At 44.1% G+C, this 23,323-nt stretch overlaps 1 protein-coding gene and 1 pseudogene across 1 annotated transcript; one reads left to right on the forward strand and one right to left on the reverse strand.

The window, feature by feature from the left end:
- On the forward strand, positions 1 to 22,281 carry NDUFA12 (NADH:ubiquinone oxidoreductase subunit A12). Its single transcript, XM_040980750.1, has 4 exons — positions 1 to 126; positions 840 to 922; positions 3,343 to 3,430; positions 22,005 to 22,281. The coding sequence occupies exons 1-4, from the start codon at positions 41 to 43 to the stop codon at positions 22,183 to 22,185; spliced, it is 438 nt and encodes a 145-aa protein (XP_040836684.1). The 5' UTR covers positions 1 to 40; the 3' UTR covers positions 22,186 to 22,281.
- Positions 4,612 to 6,601, reverse strand: LOC121154630 (annotated as a pseudogene).
- Positions 22,282 to 23,323: the final 1,042 nt, after the last annotated feature.

Below are 23,323 nucleotides of genomic sequence, written 5' to 3' on the forward strand. Positions count from 1 at the left end.
TTTGCTCGGGGCACACAGTCGGCGAGGCCGGCCAGACAAGATGGAGTTGGTGCAGGTCCTGAAGCGCGGGCTGCAGCAGGTCGGCGGCCACGGTGGCCTCCGCGGCTACCTCCGAGTCTTGTTCAGGTGGGCGGCGGGAGCCAGGCCCGTGGTCTCTGGGGCTGGACTTGCTCTGACTGGTTTCTTGGAAAGGGTCCCATTCTCGCGTCTCCTCGGAGAAGCGACAGTTCTTGTCAAGGACACATGACCCCAAGTGCCTGTTCTGGACTTCCCTGAGGAGACTCGCTGGACTTCCCTGAGGTGGCCGAAGCCACCCCTCGAGGCAGCTGTGACCCCCGGGGGAGCGGGGAGGTTCTTGGCTGCGCCCTGCTCCAGTGGCTGGCGTTACTGGTCGGTGGGTGACCTTGGGAAAGCTCCCTTTTAAAACCTTGAAAGAAGTGACCCCACTGTCCCCTACCGCTGCTGACAGCCGCGGCCTCCACGCAAACCGGATTGTTGTCCCAGCTTGGACCTGGAGGGCCAGCCCCAGTCGCATCGTATTAAGAAGATGTACTGACATTTGCTCCCTCCAGCGTCTCGTGGGGGCTAACACTGGGAGATCCTGTTTTTACATTACTGTAGGCACATCCTTGGCTGCGGTCGGCCTTTTCCTGGGCCATCTGGGTGATGCCAGGACAGCCTGCTGAAAGCTAGAGATTGTGGCAGCCAAGACGCGCCCAGCATCTCATTCTTCCAGTTGACGGTGCAGCCTTAGTGTCTGAATGTTGTATTTTCATTTTCCTGTGTGTTTTGAACAGAGACTCCTTCTAAAACACCTCCTTTCTTTTGGGCATCCGCAGGGCCAATGACGTGAGAGTTGGTACCTTAGTGGGGGAAGACAAATACGGAAACAAGTACTACGAGGACAACAAGCAGTTTTTTGGTGAGTGCCGTACTTTTTGGCTGATGGATTGGGGGTTCGATTGAGGTGTGTTTTCTGTAATATTCGTTTTTGCGAAGCACTTGGACAAGAATGAAAAACAATAGAAAATGGACATGGAAATTCACAGAACAAGCCAGTTAAATGCCAGCAAAGGTGTGAAAAGGTGCTCATCCACACCTGTAATTACAAGGATACAATCTGAGAAAACACTGCTGTCTCTTTTTCACTTGGCAAGTTTCCAACCATTTCCCAATGTGAAGAAAGGCCTATGAATGGATAGCTTAATGCAGCCCCTTGTCAATGTGCCTGCAAAAGCAGCAAAAAGATGACTCAAGTGCTTGGTCTCTAGAGTCTGATGTGGGAGGCCCAGGTGGAGGGGGCCAACACCAGCTAGTACAGGCATTTTGGGAGTAAAACATCCCTGTACCACTGTGTGTGTGTCTCTCCTTCTTTCTCTCTGCCACTCCGCCACTTTACAGAAGCAAGCAAAGATGTTACAGGGTCGAGCGTTTGGCCTGGCAGTTAAGGTGTCCCTTAGATACTCAGGTTCGCCGTCAGCATCCCTGGCTGTGATCACTCCAGCTCCTTGTTCCAGGCACCTGCCAATGCAGACCTGGGAGACATCGGTGGTGAAGACTGCAATGATTGGGTCCTTGCCACCCACACGGGAGACTAGATTGAGTTTCTGGCTTCTGGCTTCTGGATTTGGCCTGGCTCAGTGCTATGGGCCATGGGGGAACAAACCAGGAAATAGGAGTTCTCTTTCAGTCTCTCAAAGAGAAGAAAAGTTTAAACTAAAACTAGTACCATCATGAAATTGCTTGTGATTCCTTCCATGTGTGTAAGCGCTCTAACAGTACATTCCTAGAAATGAAATTGCTGAGTCTGAATATGAGCATTTAAAATTTTGAAGAATTGGGCCCAGCATGGTAGCCTTGCAGTTAAAGTCTCGCTTTGCACGTTCTGGGATCTGAATGGGTTCCAGTTCTGATCCTGGCAGCTCCGCTTCCCATCTAGCTCCCTGCTTGTGGCCTGGGAAAGCAGTCGAGGACGGCCCAAACCCTTGGGACCCTGCACCCACATGGGAGACCCAGAAGAAGCTCTGGGTACTTGACTTGGGATTGGCACAGCTCCAGCTGTTGCGGTCACTTGGGGAGTGAATTATTGGATGGAAGACCTTTCTGTCTCTGCTCCTCTCTGTATATCTGACTTTGCAATAAAAGTAAAATAAATCTTTAAAGAAATTTTTTTTTGAAGAAATGAAAATACTGAGTTTGTTAAAACTGACTGTTGTCACAGCTTAATTTATGAAACCTTCTGCCTTCACGTTCTCCTGCCCCGCAGAATTCTAGTTTACATTTAGTTGTCTGCTCTCAAGATTGATTTATTTGCAAGAAACAAATCCCAATAAAAATATGTATTCCTTTTAACAGTTATGGTCATGCTTAAATAATGTTAATTATCTGTTGATTATACGTTTACATAGGAAAACTCTTAGCTAAATACAGATTACCTTTTGCCTGTGTATTTAAAAATCCACTGTAGGAATGGATTCATTATGTTTTGTGAGCGGAGACAATATGGAAATAGTAGAAAGAATTAATATTTATTGTATAGTTATATGCCCAGTGCTGAATGAACTATGCACACGTGTGTGAAAGTTTCCACAGCAACCCTGAAGTGTTGGAATAATCATCCACTTTTGATAAAGAAACTGAGACTTATAGAATTTACCTAACAATTACTAACATAAGTGACAGAGTCCTGACTAGAACCCAAGTCTTTGTCCAAATTCAGGGCCCAATAGAAATAATTCTGTAATAAAAGATTTTTTTAAAAAAGGAATGATTCTGTAGATAATGCCTACACCTCAACTATCCCACAGAAATTTATGAAATAAAGAAGTAGCCACACTGTTTTGATAACAAGCTGTGCTTTGAGCTAGCATTCAATTTTAATGTTTGCTTGTTCCGTGCCCCTTACCAAAAGAACCCGAGGTGTTTGCTTTGCAATGTTGCTGCAGAAGCTGGGCTGAGGTGTGGTTTCTACCCCAGTCTCAGGAGGGGCCTTTTGTCTGCTGAGCCTCCAGAGTGGCTGCCAACCCATTTCCCTGCCCTCCTCGCTACCTTGTCTCCAGGGAGCTGCAGGAGAGACGGGTTCCCAGCTGTGGGAATAGCCTACGCCCCACCCGCAGCAAGGACCTGTCCTAGTGTCTGCTGTCTGAACCCTGCCACCGTGCTAGCAAAAGCTTGCCATGCATTTGCTCTAACTTCCATTTACCGATACGTATTTCTTGTATGTGAAAGTACATAAATGTCTTAATAATAAAAAAGGATTATCTTGGTATTATGCATTTATTGTTTAAGAACAACATTCTTTTATTTCCTCACATCATACTGTGTGTTGATCTTTCCACCCAGGCCGTCATCGATGGGTTATATATACAACAGAAATGAATGGCAAAAACACATTCTGGGAAGTGGATGGAAGCATGGTGCCTCCTGAATGGTAATCAACTTTTTATTTGTTTTGTCAATATTTGTTTCATTACAGAAACATTTATCAAATCTGTAAATTTTTAAGACAATCAGTGGTGGTCTTCAGAGCATCCATCTGGTTAAGGTAGTGGCGTAACAAGTTATCCTAAAACTTAAACAGCAAAAAATAAAAATAAAACAGCAGTTACACTCAGCTTCTTATTTTTACTTTTAACTTTCGTAGGCAGAGAAAGGAAGACAGGGCAAGCTCCCATCTGCTAGTTTACTTCTGCAGTGCATACAAGCACACTTTGGGGCCAGAGCCAGGAACCAAGAGTTCAGTCCGTGTCTCCCAGTGTGTGGCAGGAAGCCAGCTGTCTCAGCTGTTAGGTCAAGGAGTGCATTTGAGTGTTGAAATCAGAGGGCTGAAGCCGCATATCAAATCCAGGTTCTTCCATGTGGAGTGTTTACCCCTAACTTATCACTTAATTCCCTTTTCCCATGAGTTTCTGAAGTTCCCTCACGTGTCTCATAGTTTTTGCGGGCCAGTATCCTAGATGTGGCAAAGCAGACATAGTCTGCCTTTGCTCCTAGCTGGCTGGGACCCTAGCTAGGGCAGTAGAGTCATCTGGAGACGCGCTCCATGCAGAGTGGCCGTTGGAGCTGGCTGTAGGCCCGGGAGCAAAGCGGGAACTGTGGATCTGCTTCCCCTTCTTGTTGTCTGAGCTGCTTTAGGCAAGAGCTCTGAAAGCAAGAGCCAGGCGGAAGCCACACTGCCTGACCTGGCGTAAGCCTAGGAATCATCTATGTCACATCTGTACTCCCTTGGTTGAGGCTGGTAGAGAGCTCTGCCGAGTGTGTAGGGAGCAGACAGACCCTGTCTTGAGAGAGGGGTGTCAGCATCACTTTACATGCTGGCATAGGCGGTGGTGTGGCTGTCTCGGGGAGAAACCAGTTTGCTACAGTGTCATCTCTTGGTGGCTAAAGAGAAAGCCAAAGATAACTCCGACTCTGATCTAGTCATACAAATTAACTTTCAGCAAGTTCCTTAATGTCTTGACCACATAATTTTCTGTAAAATAACACCTGCAAGCTTTCTTAGCTCCCTGAAACCTCTATGATTTTATAAAATATGTATATTTTGAAGTGAAATTTTTAAAAGGTGTATTTATTTGTTTCGTGTGTTTATTGTATTGCTGCTGCCGGCTGGGCTCAGGCCTTGACCACGTACTTGCGCAGCGGGTACAGCTGCTCCTTCCGCTGCTGCTTCTTGTTCTTGAGGTTCTCGTGCTTGTTGAGGTGTTGCATGGCGCACGTCTTCTTGGGCCGCAGGTCCAGGGGCTTGTATTTCTTGCCCTGTAGAGCTTCCGGAGGTTTTCTCTGTGGTCTGGTCGATGACCGTGAGCACCCAGGCGATGGATTTGCAGACAACCGGATCTTGGGCAGCTCAGAAGCCACGCCACCAGAGACCTTGGTGATGCGTAGCTGTGACAGCTCCACTTTGAGGTCATCCAGTTGCTTCGGCAGGTCCTCCTCCTTTTCATGGAGATCTGAGCCTGCTTCTCAGAGGGAAAGAGAAAGAGAGAAGGGCCGATCTTGGCAACTGCCAAGATTTATTTATTTTTACTGGAAAGGCACACACAGAGAGGAGAGGCAGAAAGATCTGTCTGCTGCTTCGCTCTCCAAGTGAGCATAACGGCCGGAGCTAAGTCAATCTGAGGCCAAGATCCAACAGCTTCTTCCTGGTCTGCCACACAGGTGCAGGGTCCCAAGGCTTTGGGACATCCTCTACTGCTTTCCCACAAACAGGCCACAAACAGGGAGCTGGATGGGAAGTGTAGCAGCTGGGACACCAACAAATGCCTATATGGGGTCCCAGAGCATGCCAGGTGAGGATTTAGCCACTAGGGTATCATACCAGGCCCGAAATGAATTCTTAAGTACTTGTATTTGAAGTTTCAACTTTCATCTGAAATATTTCAGAGTACAACGTTTATATCTGTTTGATAGGTTACAGAGGCAATTTTTGCATGGTTGATATACAGTTAACTCCTGCAGATCATTTTCACTTGGTCTGGAAAATAGCACCAAGAAACAACCACTTAGAAAAATAATTGTATCAGGTTGGCTTGTGATGTTTTGTTTTATTTGAATTTGCTCATCAACAGTAGTTCTGGACTCTGAGTGGAAATGGGTTAATTTTCTTCCATTCTAAAAACTCACTTGGAAACCCAGGCACAGTAAGTCAGAGAAGTACAGATTTGAGACACGAGGGTAAGTCACGGGGCTCTATAGTATGCTGAAACCGTCAAAGAGGTTAACATGATCGGCTCTCCCTTGCTGCACCAGATGAGAACACTACCAGTAGTTTCTAGATAAGTTTTCAAAAGAAGCTAGAAATCTAGAAATCTTTGTGAGAATTGTCTTTCTCAGTATTAGTATATCAAATAAATAAGTTGACTATTTTTTTAATAGCGATTTTTAAAAAAATAGTGGTTTGGGCCCGGCGCGGTGGCGCAAGTGGTTGAGGGTCCTCGCCTGGCGCGCCCGGGATCCCATGTGGGCGCCGGTTCTAGTCCCGGCAGCCCCGCTTCCCTTCCGGCTCCCTGCCTGTGGCCTGGGAGAGCAGTCGAGGACGGCCCAAGGCTTTGGGACCCTGCACCCGCGTGGGAGACCCGGAGGGGGCTCCTGGCTTTGGATCGGCATGGTATCGGCCCGTTGCGCTCACTTGGGGAGTGAATCATCGGACGGAGGGTCTTCCTCTCTGTCTCTCCTCTCTGTATATCTGCCTTTCCAATGAAAAAATAATAAAAAATAAAATCTTTAAAAAAAAAAAAATAGTGGTTTATTTACCTGAAAGGCAGAGAGATCTTCCACCTGCTGGTTTGATGCACAGATTACTGTAACTGCTGAATGTGGGCAATATCAAAGCTGGGAGCTAACACTCTTACCTGGGTCTCCACATGAGTGACAGGAGGCAAGTCCATAGGCGTCATCCACTGCCACAGGCACTTGGGGGAGATGCTGGGTTGGAACAGAGTAGCTGAAATTCAGGCATCCTAAGCAACAGCTGAACCTTATCTTGCACTGTGCCCAGCCTGGGAATTGACAGTTTAAATACAGTGTGTGGCTTACCACAGTTCCCACAGTGATGGAGCTGTGCTGTATCTGCACTATCCAATAAGGTAACCACTAGACACATGTCACCTAGAGCACTTTATTGTTACGATTTCTATTAAAAGTGTCTTTGCTTGCAAGGCAGAGGGTGACAACTAGCACCTGCTAGTTCGCTTCTCAGTTGCCCGCGATTGCTGGGGCTTGGCCAAGGCAGAGCCAGGATCCAGGGATCCATTCCAGGGCTCCCCTAAGGGGAGTGGGCACCCAAGCATTTGAGCCGTCACCTGCTGGAATCAGCAGTGGGGCCAGGACTAAAACAACATATTTGTAAGATTTTATCCAGCACCGGTTTTCAATCTCTAGTCTGCCGCTTGGACTAATTAGGAACATTGACCTCTGCAAGTGAAGTCCTTTGAAGACCATGTTAATGGACGATGTCTTTATATAAAGCTCCTTGGTTTTTCCTGTGCAGCTCAGGTTAGGAACTTTCTCTTGCTGTGATCCAGGCTTGATTTGGGTTCTTTATAGCAGGAAGTAATATTCTGTGGTTCTGTTAAGATCTGAGCTTAAGAATCAGACCTGTCAGCCTTCTCTAGAGGGGCATTCTGTGTGTTTAGAAGGACTTACTGAGACCTGGGATCCCATGTAGGACATAGGCCTTCAGTGCTGAGGTTGCCTTGTGTTGTTTGATCTTTCAAACAATGGAGCCCGTGAAGTTGTAGATGTCCAGGGCATGTGGTTCATCCTGTTCACATACACAGTCTTCAAAACCCGGGCTCATGTAGTCCTGGTGCTCAGGGACCTCCTTATTGGGGTTGGAGCTGGAGGGAGGCTGATTTAAAGAATGTGGGGTGAAACATTTAAAATAATAAGACAGTTTAAAAACCTGAAAATGAAAGTACCCTATTCAGCCAGGCAAGTCCCTTTATGTTGCCTGAGATCATATGGAAAAGAAGCTAAGGGGGCCCAGTGCCAGGGTGTAGTAAGCTAAGCCTCCACCTGTGGCACCAGCGTCCCATATGGGCACCAGTTCTATTCTGGCTACTCTATTTCTGATCCTGCTCTCTGCTAATGGCCTTGGTAAGTGTAGCAGAAATTGGAAGATCTCCGTCTCTCCTCCTAACTCTATCTTTCCAAATAAAAATAAAGCAAATCTTTATTAAAAAAGGAAAAAATCTATGAACAATAGAACATCAAGGGACTCTAGCAGGTGCCTGTGGGTAATTGAGGACACAGGCTCCTAGAGAATGAGTACTTTGGAGACCTTGCTAGTGTGGGAAGCTTAAAGGCTTTTCATGTGTCTTTTTTGGATAATTATTTCTTTTTTTTCCATTTTTTAATTATATTTTTGATAATCTTTACATAGTTAATTAGGGTAAAAAGGCTCAAGGGCTATATGAAAGTGGGTAAGACTATTATTTCAGTATTGTTTCCTTCATATATCTGAAGTAAAGGGAGATTTTGAGGGAGAAGCCCCACCCAGTTTCCCACCCATCTATTTATTTATTTTTAAAGCTTAATTTTTATTGAAAGGCAGATTTATGGAGAAGAGAAACAGAGAGAATGAACTCCCATCTGTTAGTTCACTCCTCAAATGGCCACAACAGCTGGAGCTGAGCTGATCTGAAGCCAGGAGCCTTTTCCAGGTCTCCCATGTGGGTGCAGGGTCTCAAGGCTTTCGGCTGTCCTCCACTCTTCCCAGTCCACAGGCAGGGAACTGGATGGGAAGTGGAGCAGCCAAAACATAAACTGGCACCATATGGGATCACGGTGCTTGTAGTGGAGGATTAGCCAGTTGAGCTTTCACACCAGGCCTTTCTCATGTGTTTTTGTGGAGACCAGAGTCGGTGAACAAGCTGTCATGTTTCTCAGTCCCCACCACCACATACTGCTGTGTGCCTTGTATTGTAGAATCTAAATCTGTGGAGTCTTACCTTTGAACCATGAATAAATTTGAAGTCAAATTGATTTGGAGAACTAGATATTATCGTATATGTAGAATAATGACTAAAGGCCAGTGTTATAGTACAGCATGTTAAGCTGCCTGTTGAGGTGCCTGCAACACAAATCAGAATGCCAGTTTCAGTTGCTTCTGATCCAACTCCCTGCTAATGTACCCAGGAAGGCTATAGAGGATAGCCCAAGTGACTGGGCCCTGCCATCCCTTTGGGAGACCAGGTTGGAAAGCCTGGCCTGGCCCTAGCAGTTGTGACTATTTGGGGAATGAAACAGCAGTTATAAAATATTTCTCATTCTCGAGTCTGGTGCGGTAGCCTAGTGGCTTAAGTCCTCACCTAGCGCACACCAGGATCCCTTATGGGCCCAATCATATCCCAGCTGCTTCGCTTATGGTGTCTTCCAGATTTCTCCTTTGTCATTTGTTAGCATTTTGTGAGGAGACATGTTAGTTGTATACCCATAGCATTGTTCAAGTTGCTCAACTAATTTTTAGTTTAATCAGTGTCTGTCAGCTGATGGATGAATAGTGTGATATGCAAACATGTATGAATCCTGCTCAGCCATAAAATAGGGCAGGGGCTTGCCATTTGTAACAACATAATGGGACTGGAGGCCTTTATGTTACGTGGGATAAGCCAATCATAGGCATGATGTCACTCATATATGGGATCTTTAAAAAGCTGATCCTGCTGCCTGCAATACCAGCATCCCATAAGAATGCCAGGTCAAGATGCAAGTGCTCCACTTTTTGATCCAGCTGCCTGTTAGTGGCCTGAGAAGAGCAACAGAAGGTGGTCTAAGTGCTGAGTCTTTGGGAGCAAAGTGGGGGACCTGGAAGAGGCTCCTGGCTTCCAGCCTGGCCCAGTCTCAGCCATTGTGGACATCTTAGGAGGAAACCAGTAGACGGAAGATCTGTCTTTGTCTCTCCCTCACTTTCTGTAACTCTGATTCAAATAAGTTAATTAATTCTCTTTTTTAAAAAAAGGTTGATCTCATAGGACGTTGAGGTATGATGGTAGTTATAGGAGCTAGAGAATTGGGGAGAGGAAGAGATGGGAAGCATTGATTATCAATGGGAATAAAAAGTTCAGTAGAGTAACTTTTGGTAATGTAAATTTCTTTTAAAAAAGCTAATAAAAGAAAAAACTTTGAAAATGTATGCAGAGAGGATCTTCAAATAATTAATGGAAGATGTATCCTATAGAATAACTACATATGGATGTGACTTCAATGTTTTGCACCAAAATAAACCTATGTTTTCATTCTGTTTTCCGTGAATTTTTTGGAATACCTGCAGACTTTGAGATGCTTGGTAGACAGCCATTAAAACGCTGGTCTGCAGGTTAGGACACACATTGGTGCTGAAAATACGACTGGTGTGATAACTACCCAGAATAGTGTACAATTTTAGTGCATAAATTAAGGGTTAAGAAGATGTGCCCTTCGTTTAACTGCTTTGCTCTATTGCCCTGGAAACCAGATAAAATTCTGTCAATCACATTGCTAGGTAGAAATGAACTCCACTTGAAAATTGTATCTGAATCAAGAGGTTCTGTCAATCCCGCTGTTAGTTATGTTTTAGTTTCCCTGGTGCTGCTGCTCAGAACTGGCATGTCCCTGTGGGAACACCACCTGTGGTGCTGTTATCCAGGTGTTGGCTTGATGGAGCGTGAAGCTTTGAAATGAGAGCAGCTCCTGTACCTGTGTGAGGCCGCTCTCATCTCCCTTGAGCCTGTGCCATGTCGCAGGGAAAATGCCCAGCTGAGCTGTCACCTGTACGAACGGCTGCAGAGCCTCCCAGTGAGAGGAGTGTCCGGTGCTGTCCATCTGGTGGGGGGCTGTGGTTCCTGTCCCCTCTCCTCTGGGTCGTCAGCTACCAAGTGTGACCTGGGATGGTCTTAGGCGTCTGTTCAGTAGCTGCCTAATCTCACACAGGATGGATCTCCCTCAGGAGCATGAGTGCTTATGGTACAAACAGGGAATAATATTTAGTCAGCGTCTCCATCTCCTTTAATGTACACTAGTCGTACAGGGAAACGAGTTCATTCTCACCATCTCCCCTTGAGATCTTGACTTCCTTAAAGCTGCTAGTACCTGTAAGGCTGTTAGGTCCTCCCACAGGTACCTGTATATGTGGTAATGCAGACATTGGGATGCGCAGTGGAGCTCCCTTGAAAATAATAAACTTCCTGTGTAGAACCTAGCATACCACTCTGCTCACGGGCCATGAGCAGTTCCTGAAGGGTTCAGGTGGTGAGATGCATGTAGCCTTTGCTCCCTTGAACCTTATAATACTGTAATACTATGCTATAATTTAGGGTACCTTTTTTTGTCTGGTGCCTTCATTTTTCCTAGCTACATTTTATTCTTTTATGGGACTAATAATGAGGTTTTAGCATTTATATTGATTTGATTGAATAGAATATTCTGAAGCTATTTAATTAGATAATAAGTATGATTTTTTTCAGATTTTATTTATTTGTATTGTAAAGGCAGATATACACAGAGGAGGAGAGACAGACAGGAAGATAATATGTCCGCTGAGTCATTCCCCAAGTGGCCGCAATAGCCAGAGCTGAGCAGATCCGAAGCCAGGAACCAGGAGATTCTTCCAGGTCTCCCATGTGGGTGCAGGGTCCCAAGGCTTTCAGCCATCCTTGACTGCTTTCCCAGGCCACAAGCAGGGAGCTGGATGGGAAGTGGGGCTGCCAGGACATGAACTGGTGCCCTTATGGGATCCTGACATGTGCAAGGGTAAAGTGAAGAGGACTTTACCCACTAGGCTGCCACGTCGGGCCCAACAAGTATAATTTTATACAATTTCAATTGCCATCAATTTTATCTTTAAATAATTGTCCATCTGTAACGTTAGAGTGAGGCTCAAAATTGTTTATTCTCATTGTTATGGTAGTTAGTTTTTACATTGAGTTAGTGAATGATAAACCAAGTAAATAATTAGCACCTGAAACCTGACGAATTAAAAATTCATTATGTAGAAAAACACAAGATTTAGGCTATTTCAAACGTGAAAGTGCAAAATTATTATTTCTGATTATATCAGGTTAAATAAATATTTACTCTTTGAATTTGAAGTATTGGAACCTGGAATTTCGTTGAACTAAGCCATAAAAAAATGACTTGCCTGGGTTTTCCTTTACTGCGTATATATTCTGTTTTACCACTTGGTGGCACCTTCTGTTCATGTATCAATAGTACATCTTAACAGCCTTCCTCCTTCAGTGGAACACACTAGTCTCTTGTACATTCACTTTTCTTGTAAAATTAATTTTGTTTAAGTGATTCATTAGTATGTTTTCTTTGCAAAACAGTAGTGTAAGTTAGTTTATTTTCTATGAAGTAATTTTGTCTTAGAAGGCTGAAGTGAAATTAAGTATTTTTTCTCTTGTGAGGTATTTAGAAAGCTTAATGTCATTAGCTGTTTTTCAGTTGGCATGATGTGTTCTAGAAGCCTTCCTAGAGAAATAGGGTGGGTGGATTATGTCGGGGTGATACTGAGGATCCGAGGGTTATGGATGGGGTTGGGACTCTAGTGATTAGTACCCAGGTGGTGAGACTGTCCATAGAGATGGAGAAGAGTAGGTTGAATGGGGGAATGAAGGCTGGAATTCAAAGCTTGTTTTGGAACACAGTAAGTTTTTGATATCTGTTGGCACTGCAGGTGAATAAATACACTAATACACTGGGTAAGCAGCTGAATGAGTGCAAAGCTCAGGGCCAGAGGTCAGGCATCCGGAGGAGGCAGAAGGAAGTGAGATTAGCATCTCAATAAAGGAAAACTGCTAAGCGCTTGGGTTAGAGAATGACAGGGATCTATCCAAGCAATTGGCAGGATAAAATTTTGCATTTCTATCTTGAAAAGATATAGAAATATCATAAATGGGGACAGTGTGATGGTCAACTGGCTAATCCTCAACCTGCAAGGTCTGGCATCCCGTACAGGCACCAGTTTATGTCCCAGCTGCTCTGTTTCCCGATCCGGCTCCCTGCTTACAGTTGGGAAAACTGTGGAGGATGACGCCTGCCCTTACAGACATTTTGGGAGTGTCCACTGTCAACATTTGCCATCCAACATGTTTCCAAAAATTCATGCAAAATTTGCATTCTCTTTTAATTCTATTTCCCCTCTAGTCCTTTTAAGGCATTTTTTGTAGTTGTATTCATATCATACTCAAGTTTTGTTTTGTTTTGTTTTGTTTTGTTTTTTTGCCTCAATGTTATAAGCTCTTCCACAAGATATGAAAACAATCATGATAACATAAAAAGGTTCTCTGGTATTCGGAAGGATGGCTGTTATTTTAAAAACTGGAAAGCCAAGAAAAATATGAAGCAGAAACTAGAGTAAACTAACTTCTTGGCCTAGAAACAAGCACCGTTAACATCCCATTCACTGAGGCTGTAAATATTTGAGAGTCTGCTTTTAAGTAGAGGAATATGTATTTTTTTCTTTTAAGATTGTTTATTTGTTTGGCAGGCACAGTAGTAAGGAGAGGGAGAGACATCTTCTGTGTGCTCATTCACTTCCCAATGCCCATAGCAACCAGGGCTGGACCAGACTGAGACCTGAGAACACCATCCCATCTCCCACATGGGTGGCAAGGGCCCAAAGCTGCTGCCTTCCGGGGACCATTAGCAGGAAACTGGGTTGGAAATGAAGTAACCCAGACTTTCCGAAAAACTCAATTATAGGATACAGGCATTGCAATCTGTGGCTTAATGTACTGTGCCACAACACCCACCCCAGGAAGGAATGTTTTTAAGGATCACATTGTAGAGAACAGATTGCAGTCTATTAGTCACACCCTTTTTAGAAGAAAACTGTGATGACAACTCACAGTGTATATATGCATATGCTCTGACACAACATGCATGACATTGTGTGGCTTGCTTCCCTTTCCCGTCACTTAAAATATCAGACTTTTTCACTGGCTCACTGAATCTTCTCCCATTTTGAATCTTTTGTCAGACTTTTTAAAAAATATTTTGGTGATTTTTTTGAAGATTAATTTATTTGAGAGGCATTGTAAATGAGAAAGAAGGAGAGCAAGACCTCCCATCAGTTGCTTTACTTCTGGTCAGGCCAAAGCCAGGAGCCCAGGGTCTCCCATGTGGGTACAGGAACTCAGGTACAGGAGCATCATCTGCTGTCCCCAGGTGCACTGGAGCTGGAATTGGGGCGCAGGCAAGGCAAGCAGCAGCTTTACCTCCTGTGTCACAGTGGGCACATCCTGAGGAGTTTTTGTATGTAGGAAAGATTAATGGCAGTTTAGGGTTTAAAATTAAAAGCTTATTTATTATAGCTGTGAATATTAAAATCTCATTCTTGAGCCTTGAGGTTCAATTCATAAATAGGATAATGAGATTATTAAATTGAATATTTTTTGCATGAAAATGAAAAACATTTCCTCATATTCTTTGATGAATGTTTGATAAGCTCCAGTAGGAAGGATTAAATTCTACTAAATAGATCCATTTGCAAATTAATTAATTGTATTCCTCTAAGCAATTTAAATCACATTTATAAATTTAATAAACTTTTTAAAAATTATTTCCATGCACAATGAACAGGTAGACTGCTAAACCTGTCAAACAAAATGGCCTTCAGTACTTAAATGATTCTTATTCATTCAAGCTGGGAAGTTAAGGTTATCCTCTATTCTTTTTCCTCTAACATGCAGTAAGTTCTTTCTGCTTTCCTTCCTCACTGTGCCCCTCACCTGATCACTGAGTCTGTGGCTGTTACCCTAATCCAAGCCACAGTTATCCCTTGCCTGGACTTGTACAGCCACCTCCTTCCTAGCTGACCTGATTACACTCTCACAGCACACTAGGACTCCCTACGTACTGGTGAGCCGGCTGATTCTTGGAAAGTGTAAATGAGATTGCTTCTAACCTCTGCTCAGTGACTTCCCCTGGTCTGCACACCATTTGGAGGCTCAGTCTCACAGCCCGAGCGCAGCATCCAAAATGGGCACAGGTCAGGGTCCAAACTGTGCCACTTCCAATCCAGTTTCCTGCTTATGACTTGGAAAGGTAGCAGAAGATGGCTCAAGTCTTTGTAGGAGACCTGCTAGCTCTGGGCTTCAGACGGCCATACTAGCCATTTGGGATGTTTCTTTCCTTTATAACCTTTCTCTGTTCATTATAAGCAGAAACAAAGATTTTTTGGATTTTAAAAATTTATTAATTTTTATTTATCTGGAAAGCAGATTTTACAGAGGAAAAGTAAAGATAGAAAAGGTCTTCCTTCCTCTGGTTCACTCTCTCAGGTGGCCGCAACAACCAGAGCTCAGCTGATCTGAAACTGGGAGCCAGGAGCTCCTTCCGGATCTCCCACACAGGTGCAAAGTCCCAAGGCTTTGGGCTGTCCTCGACTGCGTTTCCAGGCCACAGGCAGGGAGCTGGATGGGAAGTGGAGCAGGCAGCACATGAACTGGTGCCCATATGTCATACCAGCACTACAGGGCTGAGATTAGCTTGCTGTGCCAATGCACCAGCCTCAAGATTGGTTTATGTTTAAAATTCAGCTTGTTTGAAATGTTTCACTTGCTGGTGTGTGCTTGCTTTACTTAAGATTGATATGGACATTTTTAAAGGTTAATTATTGGAAAAATCCCTTACCTGGATATGTAAGCAAACTTTTTATTACTCTTAATGAACAAAAGCTGCTTTTGATTCCAGTTCTCAGAATAAATATTTATTGTGTTCACAGGTTATCAAAGCTGTGGTACTTGAGAGAAATAGTCATATTTTGAGGTTTCTAGATGAAAAAGCATTTGAACCTTTTTTGATGTAAACTTTGGTGAATGATGTTGTATTGTGGAATAGCAAAAAATTCTTTAAGGTAAATAAAGGTGAATACTTCAGAGGAAGTGGTGCTTAAGTAGAGTGAAGTGAATAGTAGTCAGAAACTCTTTGATAGTATCCAATAAATGGCACCACTTGTGCAGGGTTCATAGACTATTTCCATAATTGGATTGAATTATAAGAAAATTTTTTAGCACACTTACTATATACGTGCATTAGGTAAAATATGTAAAATTATTATATCCAATATGCATGTTTTATGAGTTTCTGATACCTTTTAGCAAATTGCCCTCTAGAGATGTGGTAGAAATACGCATTTCTGGGATTCGTCTTATGAGTTGGTTTTGTTTGTCTGATTTTCTGTTGGATGCTTGACATTATCTTTCTGATATATAATGGTGGAGGAATCTCAGAATATTGTAAAATTTTCTTTTTGCCTTTGATGTTAGTGGTCTTTTAGACTCTACTGGGCATGAATATCATTATGTCTTACCCTGCATGTATTCAGCTGTGTTGTTTCTGAGCGTTAATCTGCACAGAATCTATTGAATATATGACTTCAGGAATTTAACTTGATTTTTAAAAATTATTCTAGCATAATTGGCTGAAAAATTATTAACTCTCCCCACAGATCTGAAATGTCAAGCTTGCCTTATGTATACTTTGGTATATTTGAATTATTCTTATACTAGTTTTTTGTTGTTGTTTAATGATGGCACTTTTTAATTTTACTTTTTAACTATTTTTGATAATGTTTACATAGTTGAGAAGGGTGCATGCCCATGTGGACCACTGATTAAGGTGGGAAGTGTTGATGAATAGGGGAAAGTGCATGAGACTATTGTTTCCAATTTCCTTTTTCTTTTTCCTGTATCTGAAGGAAAGGTTAGGGGTGAGGGGAGAAGGGGTCAAGCCGCACCTAGCATCCTAATAGCATCAGTAACCAGGAGTGGGGAATGGCCACCCGATGTCATCCCAGGGTCCCTGATGTGGAGCTTATTCCAGGGGTTCTGTTGAAGTGGTTTCAATAGTTCTGAACTGCTGTTAATTTTGTTGCCCCAAGGATGAGGAAATCCTTCCAAGACATTCCAAGGCTGACATAGTCCACCATAAGTCTCTATTCGCTCAGATACTTGCTGTCAGCGCTTGGCTGGGAGAATTGTCCAATTTATTCTGCCCTCCATACTCTGCTATGGTACTAGATGTCCTCTGCAGGCCCTAATGAACTGTCATATCCCCTATGTGCATCTGGGCATGCCATCTACCACAACGTCTTCGGCAGCTGAGGCGATCCAATTCTGACACGTGCACTCCATGGTCAGACTACAGATCCTGTGATTTTTCCCATGGTTGGGGTTCTGAGCCCAGCGGGTCAGTTGCAGGGTATAGGAGGGCTCCCTTGCCTGAAGTGACCCCAGACTTGACTCCTGTGTATGCCAGCCATTATGGGATCCAGTTCAATCTGTCACTCCACTCAGTCTAAACACACATTGGTGATTGCCGTTGCTGAGTCAGTTCTGTTTCCAGTCCCATCTCTTATGCAAACCAATGGGTGCTACAGCTCATCCCAACCCTGCATAGCACATGTTTAACCCTCACACCAGCAGGAACAACAGCAGGGAGTCAGAGTGACTCCCCAGTAACCCTCACCAGGCCTGACCCTAGCCTAGTTCCTGTGCATGATGGTGTGTGCAGCAGACCGGTCCAGTCTGTCCAGCATTCCATTTGGTTCTTGTACACACCAATAGGTGCAGCAGCCTAGCTCACTCCAACCAGCCCCACTAATCCAACCCACACCTATGCTGGTAGGTACTAATGCCTGTTCAGCCAGGTCCACCCCAGCCCTGAATCTCATGCTCACTGGTGGGAGCTGCAGCCCGTGAGAAGGGTGCCTACTATTTCCCTAACAGACCCAGTGCCAGCCCCAGATCTTATACAGGTGAGCTGCAGTCTAGTTTGACAGGACCTATTCCCATTCCCGGCATTTGCCAACTGATGCTGTGGCAAAGCCCGACCAACCTGCATTTCATGCATGTACCAGCGGAAATATAGACCCGTCTTAATAGTTTGTTTGAGACTTTGATTTAATATCTGGTTATGCCAGCCCTCCTGATTGTTCTGGGTTTCCCGAGTTTCTTGGATAGATTTCCAGCTGAATTGTGTTATCAGGCTCAGTGCAATCCCGCTGGGAGTTTGGATCAGATTGTATTTGATTAAATAGTAGTTCCCGAGCTAACAGGATTTGAGTTAGCCATCTTGTATTGAACCGTGTTTTATTTTTGTACTTGTTGACTTCATGATTCCCATCTTGTGGTTAGCTGAATTTGGCAGATGATATTAAAACAATTATTTAATATCTTCATTTCCAGTTACTTTTTGAGAATCTTTATCTTATTTGAAAGTGATAACTGGGTGTCCCATGTGCTGATTTGTTCTCCAAATGGCTTTAATAAAAGGGCTGGGCTGAGGATCCAGGTCTGTCATGGAAGTGACAGGTTCCCGGTGACTTGAGCCCCGGCTTGCTGCCTTCTGAAGTGTACATTACCGGAAGTTGGAATCGGGAGCAGAGCTAGGGCATGCTAGTGGTGTGTTAACGGCTATACCAAAAGCCTGTGTGAGTATTTTGATATATTTGAATATTGATATTTTTAAAGATTTATTTATTTTTCTTGGAAAGTCAGATTTACAGAGAGAAGGAGAAACAGAGGAAAGATCTTCCATCCACTGATTGACTCCCCAAGTGGCCGCAATGGCCAAGACTGAACCTATCTGAAGCCAGGCGCTTCTTCTGGATCTCCTTTGTGGGTGCAGAGTCCAAGGCTTTGGGCCATCCTCTGCTGCTTTTCCAGGCTACCAGCAGGGACCTGGAAGGGAAGTAGAGCAGCCGGAATACAAACCAGTGCTCATATAGGATCCTAGCATGTGCAAGGCAGGAACTTTAGCCACTAGGCTACTGCACCAGGCCCTGAATGTTGATTTTTTTTTCCAAAAAATGTAATGCGTTTTCATTATACATAGATTTGCATTTGTAATTTTTCCCTTTCTGCTAGTTTTCTTATATACAGTCTTACTGACTTTATTAAGTTGAATTTTATTAGACTTTGTCCCTAAAAATAAAACAGCTATGAAATTGAAGCGGTTCTAATGCTAATACAACAGAAATTTCTAGACAATACTTATGAGCACACTACCATCTTTCGTTAGAATAAGAATGACCCAGCCCGGCGGTGGTTCCTCATTCCTGGATACTGGTACGTGCGGAAAGTCCTGAGTGTATTCTCCATTTGCTTCTCCCCTTACCCCAGGAATAAGAAGAAGAAATAACAAATTTGGAAGCAATGAATTCAACCTCAATCCTTCGCACTCTGATCAACCATGTAATCATTATTTAGAAAATGAAATTATTTAAAAAAGAATAACCTAGCTAAAAACATGTTTTAGAAAAACAAAGGCTCTTCAGAAAGTTCATGGAAGATGTGTTTCCTGAAAAAAAGTGTATGTTTTCATTTCATTTCCAAGAACTTTTTAAAAGCACCTTGTGTAAGCCCTTAGTGTAGAGATCTAAAAGGTCTAGTTTCTTTGTCTTTTTTTAAATAATGATAATAACAAACAACAGAAGAGTTCTGTTTGCCTAGCAGACTCTAAACATCATCTTGTTTCTTAGTTCTTTATAAACTGCCATAATGAGTTTGGAGTATGTTGATTCATTCCCTGACTCTTGTCTGTAGCCTTGCCAAGGTACACATGCTCAGATGTTTTTATTGTGATAAAAATAATCTTTGAATGTTTTCTGCTTCTCAGGAACTCCTCATTTATGTAACTAAGCAAGGGTAAATAAGGTCTGTGATTAGGTCCTCAATTACCATTTTAGGCTTCAGGAGTCCCAGGTTCCAACAGCAGTTCTTTGTTTTTGTTTTGTTTTCAGTTCTTTTTATTCTCCTGGTCTGCTTGGGAGTAAGGGGAGAGAGGGAAATACTCCTTGCTATCAACCTACACCCGCGCCCAGGGAGAGAGGACAGTCATTTAATGACACCTTAGAGACCCAACATGGGGATCGCTGTTCTGAGAGTGTTACTTGAGTGGTTTGATGGTTCTGAGACATCATCTGCTTCGTTGCAACAGGATTGAGTGTTTCCAAGGTCTGCTGGCTGACCAAGTCCACCTCAGTGTGGATCCACAGACCCAGATACTTCCTACAAAGCTTGGCCCAGAGAATTGTCCAAACTGCTGTGCTTGACACTTTCTGACAAGATGCTCAACATCCTCTGCTGGCCTTGATGTTGTGATGTCCCCTGTGTGTATTTGGACACGTTGTCCACTGCATAGGCATCAGCAACTGAGGAGGCCCAGTCCTGACATGTGCATTCCAAGGTCAGACCCCATATATTGTGATTTTCCCTGTGTCAGAGATTGTGTCCAGCAATCTAGATGGGATGTCCCCCAAGAAACCTTGCCGGGGGTGACCTCAGACTTGACTTTTGTGTGCACCAACCAGCGCACATAGCGGTAGATAGCAGCTGCCTGTCAGTTCAACCCCCAGCTCCATCTCTCCCAAGAACCAATGGGTACTCAGGCCTAGCCCAGCCCAGCCATCACAGGCCTGGTCCTGATGTACACCAGCCGGTGCCACGACCTAGTCTGGCAATCCCCAGTAACCCTCATTAGGCTCACCCCTTGCCCTGGTTTTTGCATGTGCCAGCATGTGCTACTGCCTAACCCAATCTGCCCCACATCTCACTTGGCTCTTACGTGCACCAGTAGGTGCTGCTGCCTTGACCAGCCTGGCCTGCCTCTACCCCTGACTCTCATGTTCACCAATAGTAACTGCAGGCCAGGAAGAGAGTACCCACAGTTCCCCTACTGCACCCACACTCCAGCTCTGGATCTTGTGCCTGCCAGGCAGTCAGTACTGTGGTCCAGCTTGTCATGATTTGCACCCAGTCCCAGCTCTTGATAGCAGTTCTTTAGATGAAATTTTATTTTGGTTGCTTAAGCTGACTCCACAAGGCAAAAGTTACATATATTTGCTATATTCCAGGCTCACAAACAGTCCCTTAGCAAGTGGCAGCCTTGGATTTGACAGGCAGTCTCTCCTCTGAGTGCTCCCTGGAGTCTGCTGCAGTGCTGTCAGCTCAGGATGGGTAGTGCTGCTCATCGCCAGGGCACATCTGTCCTGTCACTTGCACTAGTCCTCCGAAGAAGACATCCTCATTTCAGAGGGCTTCTTCCTTCTCTGCCGGTCAGCAGATCATGCTGTACGTCTCTTTAGATACAAACGTGTTTTATCTCTGTTCTTAGTGGTTTTAGCCAGTTACCTAACTATATCTACCAATTTTTTGCAGCAAATATTTTTACATAGAGTTGTCTGTTTTTGTCATTAACTTTGGTTTTACTTATGCCACCAAAACCCTCCTCCTCTTGTCCTTTTCTCTGCCACTGGCTAATCCTCCCCACCTATCCCCTTTGCTTCTCTTGGAGCTGTGATTCCATGACTGTCCCCTCTTTCCCTTTTCCCATAGAGTCATCACTGTCTTTGAACTCCTTGTCTTTGGGAATCTGGGCCGACCTCTGTCAGCTCTGTCTTTCCCACATGAAGCTCTTAGCTTAACATCTTGCTTGCTTCTGTTCTGTCACATGCTCGTTAGCAGCATCACAATCTCTTCCCTTTCTGTGCCATGTACCCAGCTTTTGGGTCAGCTGTCTGTCACCCCTCACATCAGATACCCTTTGAGATGAATTGCCAAGCACTTAGAACCTAAACGCTGTGACCTGGGGCTGTGATGTAACATTTTTAGTATAGCAAATTGTGTGTTCTACAGTGTTCAGCTCCAGGCCAAGTCTGGGATACCTGCAGATTTTCTTCTCAGCTGGAGCTTCATGGTCTCAAGTCATGAGCCAGAGCTGCTGAGCATACTGAAAATCCAGCTCAGCCTCTGCACCCAACAGTATGATATTTCACTGAAGCTGCTCTGCATTTTTATGTCTAAAATTAAGATGCCTAGGGATTAATGCTATGGCACGGTGGGTTAAGCTGTGACCTGCAGCACTGGCATCCCATGTGAGCATGTTTTGAGTCCTGACTGCTCTGCTTCTAGTCTGCCTCTCTGCTAATGGCTTAGGAAAATAACCGAAGATGACCCATGTCCCTGGGCCCTACACCCAAGTGGGAGAAAGCTCCTGGCTCCTAGCTTTGGCCTGCCCCAGCACCAGTCATTGCAGTGACTTGGAGAAGGAAATAGCAGATGAAAGAACTCTGTCTCCTCTTCTCCTTGTAACTCTGCCTTTCAAATAAACAAACAAGCCTTTAAAAAAATTAAGATACCTCTTATAGCCAACAGTATTTCATAATTCAACAGCAATGCTTTTTTTCTTCCTCTGAGGAACATCAGTGGCATACCTGAAAATGGCTGCTTTCTTAGCATTGATGAAACAGTGACGACAGCAGCAGTGGTTATCATTTGTTGAGTACCTACCACACACAAGACTTTTTCTAGGTACTTGTGCATCATAGAATCTCAGTTAATCCTTATAACCATTCCTAGGAAATAATGACGTTGAGATGAAAAACCACTCAGCTGGTAAGTGGTGGCGTTGGGTTTAAACCCCAGCAGCAGATGGTTCCGGAGCTGCACGGGACCTCCTCCCGCCTCTACCACTACACTATGTGGCTTCTTTGTAACTGCCTCATCTCCCCCCTCTTTAAGGCATCGTTGGCTTCACTGCATGACCGATGATCCTCCAACAACAAAACCACCCACTGCCCGGAAATTCATTTGGACAAACCATAAATTCAACGTGAGTGGCACGCCTGAACAGTACGTACCTTATTCTACCACCAGAAAGAAGATTCAGGAGTGGGTCCCTCCTTCAACGCCTTACAAGTAGCAACCTTGAAACCCTGTTTCACTCTGTAAAATATGAGGCTTTTCATGTAGTTGCACTTTCACTGTTTATCACTAATGATTAAAATTGCTTACCCAATTTCTTGTGTGTGATGTTGTGTGTGCCTCTTTGTCCTTTGTTGTTCATCTGTTGTAGGGAACGCACATTTACAAATACAGGGAACTGAGGTGGACTTTGGCCGTGTCGCTGTCTGCTTCAGTTGTCCCATTTTCTGGAAGCAACCCTTCAGGTAACATCTGTGTCCTGCCATCGTAACTCAGTGCTGCAGCTAGTTGATAGGAAAGACCTAAAACCCACTAAGCCATACAGAGTTTACAGCTTGAGACACAGAGGCTGAGAGCTGTCAGAACTGGGAAGCTCTCAAAGAAAGTTTTCAGAGATTTTGTGTTTCCTGAGTTTTGGCTGTTTAATAGTTTCATCTGTGAGGTAACTCAGCTTCTGTTCAGATTCACTCTCACTTCTTTAAGCTAACTAGGCTCATTGATTTTTGTTGTTGTTTTTGCTTAAAAACATTAAAAAAAAAAAAAACCTGTAATAGCCAGACTGGTAACAAAGGATAAGCTGTAGACAAAGACCATCAAGGAAATGTGGGGTCTTTGGAATTGGTCTCTGTATCTGAATAGGATGAAAGGCTGTACCACAGCCTGTCTATTCTGGAAGGGAAGAAAGCCAACAGCATCAGCCATCCTTCAGCTTTTCAAACTGTTGCCTTTAATCATGAGAATCCACGGGCGCTCCACGATGCTTCCTTGCGGGAGGCTCACAGCTGCTGTAGAACAATTGATGATGGAAAGACAGATTCTCGAGTCAGGCTCTGAGTTAAGTCCAGGGAGAGAATGAACCCTGATTCACAAGACTCAAGAAATAGAGCAACCAATTCATGTTTCCTATGTGAATATTAAGGGTTAAGGAGGGATTCCTAAATGTTGATGAGGAGACATCTAGAAGTAACTAAAACAGGGGTCCTCAATCTTGGCTGTGTATTCACACTCACAGGGCTTCTTTTTTTGTTTGTTTGTTTTTATGTTCCAGGCCACTAAAGCAGCCTGTCTGAGGATAGGGTCTGGATGTCATGCTTGAAGCTTCTTCAGCCCTTGTCTGGTGGCTCCACTGGCAGCCA

This window comes from Ochotona curzoniae, unplaced genomic scaffold (genome assembly GCF_017591425.1).
Source record: "Ochotona curzoniae isolate NIBS_2020 unplaced genomic scaffold, NIBS_Ocur_1.0 contig_1014, whole genome shotgun sequence".
Lineage (NCBI taxonomy): Eukaryota > Metazoa > Chordata > Mammalia > Lagomorpha > Ochotonidae > Ochotona > Ochotona curzoniae.

Bases quoted from the DNA above. Each gene is read 5' to 3' on its own strand.
- NDUFA12 (XM_040980750.1), top strand. From the start codon at position 41: ATGGAGTTGGTGCAGGTCCTGAAGCGCGGGCTGCAGCAGGTCGGCGGC. The intron at 127-839 runs GTGGGCGGCGGG...GGGCATCCGCAG, and splicing joins TACCTCCGAGTCTTGTTCAG to GGCCAATGACGTGAGAGTTG. The intron at 923-3,342 runs GTGAGTGCCGTA...CTTTCCACCCAG, and splicing joins GGACAACAAGCAGTTTTTTG to GCCGTCATCGATGGGTTATA.